We start from the raw sequence: 15,933 nt of genomic DNA on the forward strand, positions 1-15,933 counted from the left end.
GTGTGTGTGTGTGTGTGTGTGTGTGTGTGTGTGTGTGTGTGTGTGTGTGTGTGTGTGTGTAATATGTAAAGAGGGGCAGCAATGATCTGCAGAGTTGTTGGATTACATATCTCCATGTTTGTGAAGCACCAGACTGGTGACCGACACACATTTACTAATACATTATTTCTTTTCAAAGGTACTTCTCCTTTGAGGAAGGGAGACACGTTTCTCCGGTGCACACTGACTGCTCAGCACTGCTTCAGAAAGGAAGCACAAGTGAAAACAGCATACTGTTCCTCACTCCTTTCCCACATCTCACTTCAACGTGTGACTCACCAGCCCTTTTCCACGTCACCTATTCAGTGCCTGCAGTAGGAGTGACTAAACTGTCACTTGCTATAACCAGAGTCAACATCTGAGGTCGAGGGCAAGGCTTTGTTGTCGCTTTCCTTTCCACAGACGAACAATTGTTCCAAATGATAGTCTAAGCGCTCTTAGCGAAAGGCACTCAGACCAGCCCTTTACCAGATGTCTCTGATGAATTTGCCTGTGTTCCACCAGCCATTCGGCATGAGCTTGTAATTCTGCTCTACCAATGCTGGGGTTGGCTAAACAGTGTCTACAGAAACGGAAAACTCAGTTTCAGCACCTGATCTTACTCTGGATACTTGATTAACTTGCTACTCATGGAGAGTCTCACATGGACAGAAATACTGAACCCTTACCTATCTTGGCTTTGAAAAGCACAGGATTTATTCACATAACCATATGTGATCTGCCACACGCAACACAGTTTGGGTCAGATTCATTCTTCACACCTTTACTCAGAGGCCTTAGCTTGGGGCACAGCTCATGTTGACCATCAGCGCAGCAGACAGGTCCTACTCAGCTCCACACGGAAGAAGGAGCCAGCACCACCATTAATAAGCCACAGACTCTGTCATCATAAAGCATCTTGGCACTTGAACTGTAGGACTGAGGTCTGTGGGCAGATCTACAATATCAGAAATTCCTAAGTCAAAGCTTAGATTCCCATCTGAGTTCACCTTCTGTGGTCTATTTTGTAATGTCCAGGTGTGTCTTTCTACACTCTTCCCAGAAGAAAGTAGCATGAAAGGATCCCTAAGCTTCCTCTAGCTCTAAGATCTTCTGATATCCACCTATGTCACATTTAAATCAGAGACCAAGACTCCCAATAGAATGGAGAGACTCTCCTGTGAGTTAGAGCATTCTGGTAAACCTGGTCCCTGTGATAGAAGCAGACTGCCTGCCTACTCAGCTGTCTGCTTTTGAAGATCTAAACTGGTCCACAGGCTCAATGCCAAGTGACTACAAAGGGCCTTGTAAGTCCAGGGCCACTTCAGGGCGATTCTGCTCTGTGTCCACCTCAGTCTGCTAGGATAGTGAACATTTACATTTTCTGTGGCTTTACTTATACTGGCCTCACTTTGTCTATAAAGTGTTCCCAAAGAGCCCATAGAGATCTCCATTCTATCACTGGCAATGGAAGTTACAGGAAACACATATTCTAGAATGGCAATAACCAATAGTCTTTAGACGCATGTAGATATATAACCATAATTAACTGAAGCTGAAAATGCATTTCATTACAGGCTCTACCCACTTTTCAAGCATGCACAGCCACATTTGACTACCGGGTACCACACTGGACAGCACGGGTTACAGAGCCTTTCAGTCACTGCACAAGGTTCTACTAGAACCTAGTCCTTAAGAACAAATCCTTGAACGGTAGCAGAGAAAAATGTCTAGACCTCCTCCGCCCCGTGCCATGCCACTACATGTCCCCCCGCTCCAAGCACCAGAGGTGCAGTAGTGCGAGTTGCCTCTTCAAACTCTAAAAGTGCACTTGGCAGGTCCAGGTCAACAAAGCTGGCATGGGCTAATGCTATCTTGAGGTCAATGAGGGTCACTCAGCAGTCACAGTGTATCTGTGGAGAGGTCTTCAAAGTCACAGGTGTGGTGCTGTGAGTGTCAGCTCCTCTTGGATTATTGAAACAGAACTTCAAAGTTCTTAATTTGTCATCTCACCAAATTTCATCCTCTGATTTCTCCTAATGGTTCACAGCTCTAAGACTGTTGATTTTAAGAGAGCTGGCAAAGGCATTTCTTTTACAAGAACATACCACAGTGATATTCAATGGCTTTCTGCACAGGCATGGAGAGCAAAAGTTATCCAAAGTATATCTGATACATATATATTAGCTATAAATTTAGATCTCAATTCATTCAGGAAACATTACAGAAGCTCCACGAATAAATTATGAGAGCCTCGGAATGAACAGAACAGCCATTTTAACTGAGTGCATGCTGCTTGGAAAGTGGCCAAAGCAATGGGTTACATGTATTAGGTCTTGTTAGTGACCAACACCCCACATTCCTAATGCTCTGACTTCTAGAACATTGTTTCTTATAATTTTTTTTCATGAACTTCACAAGAAATAGTCAACATTTATTTGGATAGACTCAAAACCAGAAGTGTTTAGAAATGGGAAAATGAATTGTTCATGGTAACTACTTCTAAGACTCTGGAAAATCACATCTCTGCTTGGATTGAGTTAGTTGTGCTCAACCAGTTATTTCAGACTGAAGGAGACATGTGTTTGTACATTTAGCAAGGGAAGCTGAAGCACAAGTCAGTCAATGAAAGATGAGAGGCCCATATTCTGCTTAAGCATTTCACCTATGACCTCAAGGCTCTATGAGAGCGGATGACAATTATTAGGGCATGAATGATCTGCTGCTCTGCTTAGAATGAATCATTAAAGAAAATCAATTCGTCTTTGGATCTCCACAACTATAAAAGAAAATCAGTAATTGCCTCTCTTCTTCCTGACCTACACATAGACATGTGACCGTCTGGCTTGCCGCGGGGGTGAGAGGACTCACAGCTACCCTTACTCAGAGAATCGCTACCTTTCCAGTGACCCCGTCACTGAAGAAAAATGATGGGGACTTCGTTGAGAAATTCAAAGGGTACAGGTATCAGTACCCTTTGCCGTGTAACAACCGAGCTAACCAAACAGCTCAAAGGAATGCGTTTGTCTCCTATTATTCAGCTCTAGGAGAGCAGTGTTTTACTCAAGGTGAGTGCAAGTCTTCAGACGATGCAACTAAGCAAATCCTTGGCTTCAATGGGAGAGAGGGTAGCTTATGTGGATACAAGGAAAGAGATGGATTAGAGGTAAGCTTTCTCATACGCTGTCCCATATATAAAACCAGATTCAGTTTGAGAACATTTGGGGATGACAGAAAATCATCTATTACACATGTTCACATAGATACGTGTGTGTAATGATATAATGCATAGTGTATAGGTATACATCCTTATATCAAAATATATAGTCTATCAAAAAGAATAGTGGTTAATGTTCAAGTTCTGAAAAATATGCATGTTTATAATTTATAAATCCATACTACTAAAATAATTATTACTAGTTGGTTTAGATAGTAAAACTTTGGGCCTCACAAAACCTTACTAATGTCTACTATTAACCAGATTCTCTTCACCTACAGAATCGTATGATTAATAACTCAACATGACTGGTTTTCTTCTCAAGTATTTATTGACCATTCACTGCTTCGACTGCTGTCAACAAGGTGAAGAATTAAACCCCCCTTCATAATTTTGTTGCCAAGATTAATCAGCTATTTGTTTAACTTGGATGCTTTGTCTTGATTTATGTTACTTGTGCCTGTGAGTAAATTAAAATTTGATTTAATTTCACAGATCCTGCGCAGAGATACAGGCTCAGCCAAGACATTACCAAGGCAAAGCTCTCATGTCAATTAAAAGCACTTACTCACTGGAAGACAATGCAGAGAGGAGACCATAACTCACCTTTCTGATCAATATCTCCTAATCAGGAAATCAAACTTTAGACAGAAGTCTACTCATATATACACACACTGGCATACAGTTAAGAAGAAAACAGTGGGAACATTTTCTTTCAAAAGTTCAAAGTTTTGTCACCAACATGAATACATGGTGAGAACACAGAAATCCTAAATGCCCAATTTGATCAATGCACATTGGATACATGTATTGAAATACCAAACTGCACATATAAATATGTGCAGTTATTACATGTTGATTTGAAACATTTAAATGGCAATCAATCAAATTTTAAAAATTAATTCTAACTTTTAATTCATTCCCTTTGCCTGAAATGCTCCTTTCACCTGATTTCTGCTCAGCGTTTGTCCTTTGTGTCTGAGCTAAAGGTCATGTCATCCACCAGCCAGGCCTTCATGATAATTGCACATCTTTCACCTACGCCCCACTCCCTACCACTTGGCTTTTAGCCACTGTGCCTTTTGTTCCAATTAATAACCACGCAGTCCTCGTTTGTCTCTCTCTCTCTCTCTCTCTCTCTCTCTCTGAGTGCTATCTCTCCACACAAAGCGAGATCTGTGCTGCTTATTTTAAACAACCAGCATGAACTGTGCTGTGAACGAATGGAGTCCTCATCCTTTGCGTCTCCATCATGGTCCTTCCTCAGGGAGTGTCAAGAGTACAGGGAGGTGTCTACTAAACTTGGCCCCTCGGCTGCACCTGTTTCTGAGACTATACACCTCACACCCCCGGTAAAGCACAATTCCAGATTTGAAGAAAAAGCTGCATAATAAGAGATACAGTCCCCAGACAAACCTCTTTCACTAAGCTCTCCACAGCTGGGGTTCCCGTGCCCTCGGCAGTTTGGGGAGCTTTATGGCCACCTCTCTGGTCTTTTCTACTGTGAAGACCCCTTGAAGGAACAAAGCACAGAAACTTCTTACCTGGAGTCCTTCCTGACTCTTGCTTTCTCAAAGGAAAACTCAGGAGGTTTGTTGAGGTCATAGGTTCGGGTGGTGGGCTCCGCAGACACTCCAGCCTTCGCGCCCCTCCTGCTGTGGAGAGAGACGAGCCCCGAGGTCTTGCGGTGGACCTCCAGAGGCACTTTGTCGGGAGAGGCCTGTGGAGGGCTTCCTCCCTGCACGTGAATGACATCCAGCAGCTTGTTCAGCTGGATACACTTGCTCGTCAGCTCTTCGGTGAGCTCCGCGATGGCCACAGTCTGCTTGGCCAGCTGCTCCCTCAGCTCCTTCAGGTGGTACTCCCGGTCCTGAAGCTCCGCATCCTTCCTCCTCAGCTCCCGCTCCAGCTCTGCCACCTTGCTCCGCAGGGCATCCGTGCCGAGGTTCCCTGACTGACCTTCTGGATGCTTAGCATGTTTGGGTTTCACCGAACCATTTCCCATGTTGCTCGGGAATCTAAGGGAGGGCACAGAATTGGGAATGAGCAAGTGGAGTTCGGTTTTCTGACAGCCCTCCCTTTCCAGTCTGCTTTATAAACAGACACACGGCAGTTGCCCTCCTTTGATGAACAGTAAACTCTTCCATGGGTACAGAGGAAATGAATGACGGAGTTTCAACATCCCTCTATCAGGAGTAGTTAGCATTTGGGTTACAATGCTAACTTCTCCCCTGTTCTTTCACCGGTACAAGCATCACACCTGAGCATTTTCTACAACCGACCTGAGTCGCCTGCTGTTCTCTTTGGTCGTTCCCTCTGGACAATTGTCAAGAGCATCCAACAAGACTGCGGTTTGAATGTCAGCACGTCAGAGATTAGATGCCGAGGGGCAGCCACAGCGACAGAGGCTTGGAAATGTCACAACTCCTGCCGGTCCCAGTGCGGCTCTAGTAAAGAGCACCCCTCGGTTTAGAAACAACACGCCTGCCTTCCTCCCAGAGTAGAGGCAGAGTGGGTATCTCTTTATTAGCACTTTGTCCCTGCCTGGCACTCTCGTAAGTGTTGCCTCTCTGACAATGCTAGTTGTTAAAAAACTTTTGAACCATGGTCCCTGAGAAGAAAACATCCACATGAAGTCTCTTCTACATCCTTCACTTTAGATCGCCGTCACGTCGTGCAAAAAGTGATGGCCTGTGGTCTATCCTTTTGTTAGGAAAACCTTCAGAGCTCGAAAGATAGCTCAAGGGGGTCAAGCACTTGCCGCACAACTAAGGTCGCATCCACATGAATGCTGGGTAGGCACGTGAGTCAGCCTGCCTGTATTCCTAGTGCCCACGATACAGAGACAGGAGATACCTGGAGTAAGTTATGTAACTAGCCTAGCCAAATTGGTGAGCTCTAGGGTCGGGCGAGAGACCATGTTTCAATGCATAAGAGGGTAGAAATGAATTTACAGTGACAGCCAGCATCAACTTCCAGCCTGCCTAGGCACAGACACGTATGTGTGAGCACATAGACACACACACACACACTCAGAGTCAGGCTCGTGGAGTCCCCAAAGTTGTTATCATTAATCCAGTGGGTCTCAGGTTTCTAGAGGAAAATTAGAGATTATAAGGGATAATTTTAGTTCATTTATCATGTTTTAAAGATCCAAAGCTATGTATTTATTTTAACATTTATTACAAATTTAAAAAGCTAGCACCAAAACATTTTGTTTCATTGATATTATTACTCCAAGGGAAATTAAGCTGCATGTTTAGGTTTACTGAGACAATTCCACATAAATAATAATAGATTTTTAAAAAGTAAGTCAGGGTTTAGCAGTCAGAGTGCCAACTGCCCACAACCACCTGTAACTCCGGCACCCAGGGATCCAATGCCCAGTCATCATAAATACCACACTATTATGTGCCTACACATAGTTAAAATTTAAAAAATAGAATCTTTTTTAAGTAAATCACCTGCAGGTCATAAGCTAATGGAGTAAATGTGCACAGAAGAAGAGAGCTGATGCTGCCCTAGCTGCCCTTTGCACACCAAGCACCGCGGTTTGGGGTGGCATAGTCTGGGGAACCATACAGAACTGTGAAAATCATCTGAAATACTTCTGATTTTATAAAATCAGAACAGAGGATCAGAGCTGAAGTTCATCAACATGCATCCCTCCACTCCCCCTTCCAGATTTCAAGTTGAAAGAGAAACAGAGATCTTGACTTGATTTTATTACTTCTACCAGATTAATTGTGGCCTCCACAGAGGCTGGCTAGGTGCAAAAATATAACACAGCCTCCACATTTTAAATAGATGCTACCAGCCAATGGAGGCTGCCCCAAACCAAGACAGAAACAAGAACGAAATTATCTTTCAACACTGGGCTACCTCTCAGTGGCTTCTCGCTGGGAGCCTCCATGAAGCTTCTCGCTGGGAGCCTCCATGAATAAACATAAGCCTCCGCGGAGCTGCCTTCTCAGGCTGCAGACATGTAGCCTTCAGAGGCTGCAGACATGTAGCCTTCAGAGGCTGCAGACATGTAGCCTTCAGAGGCTGCAGACATGGAGCCTTCGCAGGCTGCAGACACGTAGCAGGCATAGCATTTAAGCTTCTGTTCAGCCGGCAGCATTTATTATTCTCACCCGTTAAGATCACACAGAAAGACAGAGGAGAGTAGAATTTAAAGAAGTGAGTCTAGACAGACTTGTATCCAGAGCAAGCCATTCAGAAGACATTAGAGAGGCTTGAGGGTTCACTTGAATGCTATTCTGAGAGGCACTCCCAAAGGTCTCTGAAATTAATACGTACACACGCTCCTATCGTGTAGCCCTGAGCCATCTTCCAGGCAGACTTTGTGAACAAGGAGAGGCAAGGAGGTCAAGGGATTGTCTTATAGAGAACCTAGCAAGCATAAGCAGATTTCAATGGAATATTAACCTAATGACTCACTCTGGAGTCACGAAACAATTGCTTACTAGGTTCCAAGTGTCATGGACTCTTACCAAGGCATGTCATCTTCTGGATTAGAACATGGATTTGATTATGAAGGGAGTTCTAACACCCTAAATATGAAAAGGTCTAGAATCACTTCTAGGGACAGAGCAAAATCTGTGTCAATTCAACTGTCTCGCAAGCACTATTACGTAGAGTGTGTCAGATCGCCCCCAAACACCACGCCTCTCTTCGTTACTGAAGTCACTTTAGAAGCAGTTTTAAACTTGCAAGCTATTGAGAATTTCTCGAATGGGGAGAAATGAGAGCAGCTAACTTACCCTTCAAGTCACAAGGTACCAAACACTTCCAGACTAGCGCAAGCTCTTACTTCACCTGTTTGAGTGTTGTTGCCCCTACGCAAGGTTTCAAGTTTCCAGCTGCATAAAACCTGATTAGCTTCCAGGTGCCTGCTTCTTATCTGTCCCTAAGGCAAGTGATTCCTCAAACATGGATTGCTAGTCACAAGGAGAAATGAGCTGCAGGATGTTGCTCCATCAATCTAGCAGCTACAGGTTATTAAAAATCAATTTTACCTCAAAGGACACTGCGTGATGTAATAAGAAATGACTTTAGAGATAAAAGCCCAATTTAACAGGAGCTACAGATTCAGGCTATGCAAGGGGAGGAAGCAACCTGGCTTCTCTCAACCTCCTCTAAGTTACATGGCATCCCTGATTTAAAATTTGTATCTATAAAATGATATATTTATCTCCATATCATAAGGTCATAATGAAGATTGTAAAGCATCTTCTTCAGTACAAAACATGTACGATGTTTCTTTTAGCAATATGGGACTAGAGATGGATGCATGTATCTCTGCAGTGGGAAAACACACAGTTTTATTTCTGTAAGAGGCAGAAGTCTAGGGAACTGGACACCTTGAAGATGCACACGGTCCCTTGTGGGAGGAAACCCTTACTCTTTCTGGACCTTATGTTCTTCTGAGAAAAGAAACCATTGTGGAACAAAACACAGCAAGGGAACCAAGCCCCACAAACCCCACCAAAAGACTGGCAATTGAGAAAACAGTTTGAATGATTGAGTAACGACACAAAATCATATCCAGAATTTCCAGGTCTCCTTAAGCTTGGCAACTCCTTGGCTTCTACTTATTCTCACATGCTGAAGTGAAATTCTTAAATCAAAAAGGCTCACCGAGCTATCTCTGAAGGCACAACAATAATCACTGGAGTGAGGATACACTTGGCAGTCAGGGAGGAGAGAGAGGAGATTAAGTCATGGCATTTAGCAAGAGGAGAGGATAATATCATAGTTTCCTTCATTATATTAATTCTCTTTGTGCATAAAAATCTACTCAAAGAAGGGCAAAGGAACCAGAAGAACCTGCAGGCCAGTTTCACACCTTGCAGGCAGTATAGCAAAAACGTGGTTTTTTCTTCAGCCCTGGAGCAGATTAAAAACAAAATCTTGGCTCTCATCTAGATGATATTGGTTGTGCTCTTTACCCACTTCGAGTCTGATAGAAATGCGTTCACATGAACAGACACTGTACATACACAGACACAGATAGAGAAACACATGGGATGGGGGGGAAGGGAGGCAGCTAGAAAAGGGGGAGGGGACATTTGCAAGCATATCTGTAAACATGGGAGATGGTGATGAAGTTCTGGCTAGGTCCACAGAGCCAGAGTCCCTGACTCAGGAATTTCAATCAGTTTTTCTGTGTCGTCAGAATAGCAACTAGGCTTCAGTAATAAAAACAGAAAAGACAGATTGCCACATAGATAAATAATTTGCATATCATTTAGAATTCTTAGAGGGTCATAAAACTTAGACAATAAAAAGAATTTAGCACTGTTCTCTGGTGTACGGCGTTATGACTGCGTAAATACTAAAGTGTTACTGTAAACATTATTTACCCAAGGAAATGACTTATCTCGATCAAAAGTTACACCAAATTAAGCAAACTATTAAATTAAATTAAAAACTATTAAAAGAGAGCCGTCAGAGACCTGACTCCACCCCACACTGTGCTCACTACAAAGCCACACACATTGCGGGCATATGAACGGAAAGGGAGATGTGAGGGTCCTCGTGGATTTACAGGCACATAGATCACTGGAACACAGCATCCCAGAAGGGGATTCAATTTGTGCAGTGAACTGACCCTTATGGAAAGCAAAGGAAGGCCAGAATTTAACCCCAAGGAAGATCACAGACCTAAACGTAAGACACAGAACTATGAAACCTAGAAGATAACCCAGAAGAAAGTCTAGGTGATCTTAAATTTGGTGGTAACTTTTAAAATAAAAGACTCCAAGTAATTTATGAAAGAAGAAATTGTTAAGTTTACCCTGTGCTAAAACTCTGCAAAAGAAGGGAGTGGACCAGTCTGGGAGAAATCAAGTAAAGGGGATGTTCTCCACACACAACATTTTCCACAAACCTGAAAAAGACCTGAAAAGGTACTTCACCCAAGATTGATAGACAGCAAGGAAAAGAAGGCAAAGACACAGTCATCTGTCGGTAGATAAATTTACACCAAGACTCCATGATGACAGTTCACACAGAGCATACCAAAGCCAACAGGACAGGGGCCAACAGGAAGGATGGTGTCACCAGAGCATGTGTAAGGTGTTACAGAACCTCGGAAGACAGGGTGGTCGCTGTCACTAAGTTAATCGTGGCTCCCTTGCTTATTCAATATGAGTCATGTGGCTTCCTCAAAATCTCCATCCACAAAGGCAGTAACTGTAAAGCAACCATGTCCTTCTATTGGTTAACAAACTGCAGTTAATATATTTAACAGAATATTATTCAAGAATAAGAAATAGTATTTGTTGGGGGAGGGGGCTAGTTGTTGTTGGTTATGGCCACCCAGTTACGAAATAATCACACACAAACTGTATTATTTCAAAAGTCACTGCTTGGCCCATTAGCTCTAGCTTCTTATTGGCAAACTCTTACATCTTAATTTAACCCATCTCCATTAATCTGTATATCACCATGAGGTTATGACTTACCAGCAAAGTTTCAGCACATCTGTCTCTGGTGGCGGCTCCATGGCTTCTCTCTAACTCTGCCTTCCTCCTCCCATGCTATAGTCCAAGCCAGTTCTTTATTCAATAACCAATAAAAGCAACACATAGACAGAAGGACCTCCCATACTAAGTATTAACCCATGAGAAGAATTAGAGGAACTTTAAATACATGTCACTACGTGAAGAAGTCAACTGGAAGAACCTACATACTGTGTGAGTCCACTTGCAAAGAATTATGGGAAATACAAAGCATAGACAATGAACAGATTAATATCTGCCAAGAGTTGAAGAACAGGGGAGAATAAATTGATGGAGGAGGGTCATCTTTCTATCTGTTGCTTTCATTGGTTAATTAATAAAGAAACTGCTTGGCCCTCTGATATGGTAGAATTTAGATAGGCGGAGTAAACAGAACAGCATGCTGGGAGAAAGAAGCAGAGTAGAGGAGTCGCCATGATTCTCCCACTCCAGACAGACGGACGTTAAGATCTTTCCTGGTAAGCCAGCTCGTGGTGTTACACAGATTATTAGAAATGGGTTAGAGCAATATGTAAGAGCTAGCCAATGAGAGGTTAAAACTAATGAACCAAGCAGTGTTTAAAAGAATACAGTTTCTGTGTAATTATTTTGGGTAAAGCTAGCCGGGTGGCGGGACGTAGGCCCACCGCTCATATCACAACATATTTCGGGGCATAAGCTAGCCATGTGGGCAGCTGGGTGCCGGGGACGCAGCCGCGCCACTCATATTACAACAATAAATAAGTGAAACATAGCAAGTGCTGATGACATTGAGACCATGCTAAATGACACTGCAATAAGAGATATAAATTATTGCACACTTGTCCTAACACATGGGATACACAATACAAGGGATAAATCAAATTATATCTGACAGGATTTGGTTAGTACTATGTTCATGTCCGCTTATCAATTGCAGCTAACATGTCACACTGCTGCAAAATGTTAAGAACAGAGGACTAGAGAGACAGCTCAGAGGTTGACAAACCTTGCTGTGTATCCCAAAGACCAGACTTCAGTTCCCAGCACCCACATAAGTCAGCTCACAACTACAACTCCAGGGGTTCTGGCGCCCTCTTCTGGCCTCGGTAGGCACAGCATACATATAGCACAAGCACACAGATACTTATGCAAGTAAGTAAAAATAAATGTTAAAAGTTTAAAAAAAAACCTATTTTTTAAGTTGTTAGGAACAACAAAAGCTGATGGGGGTGGTACATAGTTACTGTACTGTTCTATGAACCTAAAACTGCCAGAAAGTAGGGAATCTATTCATTAGAAAACAGAACACTTACGATGAAATACATGCAAGAAAACCTAAAGCCTAACTCACTGAAGAAACGGGCTAAAAGCATGATGGGTGGAAGGAAAGTAATGAGTAATAAGGCTTAAAAAAGTAATATACTGGAGTAGGAACCCAAAAATGCACATGCCTTATTGTGGTATCTGGGTTTCAATGCAAGCCAAGTTCTTTTTCAAGCTGTATAGTCATATCTGTCCTTTAGAAGATAATGCTCCTGGAATAATTAGGAAACCAAATGAAGAAAGCCTAGGGGAAGGAAAACGAAGACAATTGCACAATCCACGTAAGATGTGCTTATGAGATTAAAGCCAACCCAGAGTCTCAGACCTATCCTAATGACTCAAATGTCTTGAACTAGAGAAAATACAGACTATCTCCATGGTAACTGGAAGGAGGAAAACATTACTATAGAGGATTTCACAGAAGTGATCGTTATAGGTAACTGCAACTTTCTTTCTTTCAATAAATCATGAAAAGCAGAGTAGATTTTTTTTTTAAATCAAATTGGCAGTTTAGTTTGAAATTGTAGGAGCGGATTGTACTGGCTTCCTTAGATAAATTCTAAGCTTATATGAAACTGGCATGTATCTGTATGACTATCATCTAATGATCTCTCCAGAGTTCTTTTAGAAAACAATTAGCCATCACTAAATACCTAAATCCCTGCTTCTTCTCCCTGAAGCAACCCAAACAGAACCGACCCCATGAGAAACAGCTAATTTTCTTGGCAGTGCCACAATTGAGATCCCATTTCCACCTTCCCTGTGACAGTGGACAGCAGGTTCAGTTTGGAGTCTGCTGCTGTTTTATCTGTCCACAGAATCCTGATTTGGAGAATGTTTTCCTCCTAATTCACAACCGCATGAGCTTGTCATACCAAACTTCCAGCCACTACCAGCTATCTGTGAAGGAACTCACCCCCAGCAGAATTCACAGGATGAATTGTATGAATACTATGTATCCTGTATACTAAAAGATTTAGTAGCATTTCATTCAAGTCTCCTGGTGGGGTAGTAGGGTGGGTGGGGTGCTACACAAGCATATTGACAGAAATGTGGGCTTTGGTGCACAGGTCAGGACATTAGAGCCAATGGAATTTGAGTGATGGCAGGAGGAAAGGGAATCAAGACTTTATGTTCACCATGTGGTAACTGGATGAGAGCTGATGCCATTAGCCACAATGAGGAGTGGATTTGGGAGAAGGAGAACCAGTTTAATGTTGGACATGCTCAAAACAAGAGACTTGTATGAATTTCAAGCCCAGGAGTGCAATAAGCAGTAATAAATAAGGAACTAGAATGTCTAATGAAAGGGAGAAATGAAGGCATGTAGCTGTAGTTGACAACAAGTAAGTGGAAACTGAAGAAGTTCCCAGGAATTCATGACCACACAAGGAGCAGTAGCATTGAAACATAAGCATTAGATTGGAAAGAAAAGTAGAGCTACGGTCAGAAGCTATGTGTTAAAGTGAAGAGGACACCTACACAGAGAACTCCAGGCAACTGAGGACAGCTGAGAGCTGGGGAGGGGATCCGCCCCAGGGAAGAGCACATCAATTGGTTGTCCAGTGACTAAGTGACAAGCCCTGAAAATACACAAACAAGTAAACACACATACAAGTAACATTATATGGACTGAACAGGATATCTTGCATATCTAATTTTTGATCTATCTATCTCTATCTATCTAGATAGATATATCTAAAATACATATATAATAAACATATCTAGATCGATACATATGTATATCATATAATAACAACTAAAAATGAGGCCATGAATTTGAAGGAGAGCAGGAGGGACATATGGAAGAATTTTGAGGGAGGAAAGGTAAGAAGAAAATGTTATGATTATATTATAATCTCAAAAACAGTTGACGCGATCGAGAGTCAAATTTGGGGTAGAGTCTCTAACTGCACAGAAGACACTGGGGCAAGTTAGTTCCAATGTTTTGATTTTGGAGCAGCTGGAGGAAGTTGGTGTTTCCATTCTGGTCCCTCATTCACTTGGTGTTCCTCGGAGCACCATCTACAGTAATCCGCCATGGCACAGACAGGAGAGAGGAGCCATGCAGTGGAGACAGAAGATTTAGTGAGTTTGAAATGCCCCTGCACCAACAAGATGGGGATGCCTATACAAGATGGGGATGCCTATGCAAGAAGCAAAGAAGGAAAAACTCAGGTAAGTTCTACAAAGAAAAGACTTGAATTCACATGACAAGATGAGACCACGGAGGGAGGTAAGAAAGAAAATCATTGTCAAATGAGGACATACATCAAACCTGCAAGATTATAATTTATGGGAGAAGAGAAGGAGAAGCAATCCCTTTTGGTTTGAATAGGGATAAGGAAAAAATTGTAGGAATAAGAGAAGTCTTATAGACACCATGGAGATAGAAATTTCTAGTGGCAAGCAGGCAGCAGCTCAAATCCCAGAAGCATCAAAAAGAAATGAGATCAGAACCGAAAGCACAGACGTTAGCCATTTCAGAAGAGTGAAGATAGAACCTCATTTAAAAGGTCCCGCGGAAAGAGCTGATGCCAAGAGTTGGGACTTCAGGATGATATTAATGGAACATGCAAAGAATTTTTACAGTAATAGAAATAAGAGTACTTATAGGCCCAAGATAATGAGCCAAGCAAGTAGAGAAAATGAAAACATGGGAGAAGAGGGAATAACTGGAGAACAACACAGAGGAATCAGACAATACGAGACTACAGGGCTTGGGCAACCACTGGGCAGCACACATCTGCTTCCCCTCTGAAGTGAGTTCTCTTCTGTCTCCTGCAAATTCAGAGGGCTGGAGTCCAGGCCTGTTAAAGGTAGGTTCCCAAGCATTGCCTTTGCAAGTTTATTCTTAGTTACGCCTTGTTGCGATTCCGAGAACAGTCTAATTCTCTGAGGAGATTCATCACCCCATCACCCCATTACCCTGGTGTGAGAAACACAACAGGAACACGAACAACAGCTGCTGTCTATTCTGTGGGATGATCGCCTTCTCCGTGAGCTAAATAGAAACTTGCAAAGAAGAGAAACGGTTTCTAAGGCTTTTGTGTGTATGGGGGTGTGGCAGGGAGCAGGTGGATGTTTTATTCTCTTTAAGAGAAATTGCCTCTTTCCTACAGAACTTGGGAAATAAGACGAAGAGGCAGTAAGCTAGGCGGCATCCTTCCTAAGGGTCCCCTGAGCTGGTTCTGTTCTCGGCCCATGCCTCTCCCCTCTTCTGCCTAGGCACTCAGTTCTCATACTTGAACTGGAACCCATTTCTTTTTCTCTCATCTCCAAAGAGACAGGTTTCTTGGCGTTTGCTTGCTCTTTTCCCTTCTTTACCAGGATATGCAAAAATGTGGAAGTCCCTCAGGGTGCTGAGTGACAGGACACCCAAACAAGTTTACAAGCACTTACAAAAGTCCTTGCAGGAATCCTGCGTCCCCAGTGGGCTAGGCAGACCTTGGAGAGAGAACAAAGCCTGGATGGCCACCGTTACAGCAGTCCTGAGCCCTCAGTCCCAACAGAGCTCAAAGATGTTGCAGTCACACTGTGCTCTGAACCCAGTTGCTGTACGGAGCCACCGGCGCCAAAGCAAGCGCCCACATGTCCACATGCAAACAGCATGAGAGACCCGCTGAGTGTGAGAGAAACACACTCAGAGCAATGCACGCCCGGCAGCACCCTCGTGTCCCCATGCCGTCCCTCTCCGCGCCCCGGCCCCGGAGTGCCCGAGCCCCCCAGGCTCACCAGGCCGCCGCGTAACTTTCCAGGTGCGCAGCTCGTCCACTCCGCGCGGCCGCGGCGTCTCGGCGTCCTCCGCCACGCCGCCCTCCTGCGGCCCAAGCCGGACTCAGCTCGGCTCTCCCCCGCCGCACGGTGCGCACCGTGCGGGGTCCC

At 43.4% G+C, this 15,933-nt stretch overlaps 1 protein-coding gene across 1 annotated transcript in view; it reads right to left on the minus strand.

Annotated features, from left to right (window-relative positions):
* The window catches only part of Prkg2 (protein kinase cGMP-dependent 2), a 99,287-nt gene extending 83,360 nt beyond the window's left edge, over positions 1–15,927 (minus strand). The window contains exons 1-2 of the mRNA XM_005359533.3: positions 15,784–15,927; positions 4,780–5,253 (exon numbers count right to left, since the gene is read on the minus strand). Coding sequence (XP_005359590.1) covers positions 4,780–5,240 — 461 coding nt within the window. The 5' untranslated portion in view covers positions 5,241–5,253; positions 15,784–15,927. The remainder of the gene's footprint in view (positions 1–4,779; positions 5,254–15,783) is intronic.
* Between the last annotated feature and the right edge of the window lie 6 nt (positions 15,928–15,933).

This window comes from Microtus ochrogaster, linkage group LG1, assembly GCF_000317375.1.
Source record: "Microtus ochrogaster isolate Prairie Vole_2 linkage group LG1, MicOch1.0, whole genome shotgun sequence".
Taxonomy (NCBI): domain Eukaryota; kingdom Metazoa; phylum Chordata; class Mammalia; order Rodentia; family Cricetidae; genus Microtus; species Microtus ochrogaster.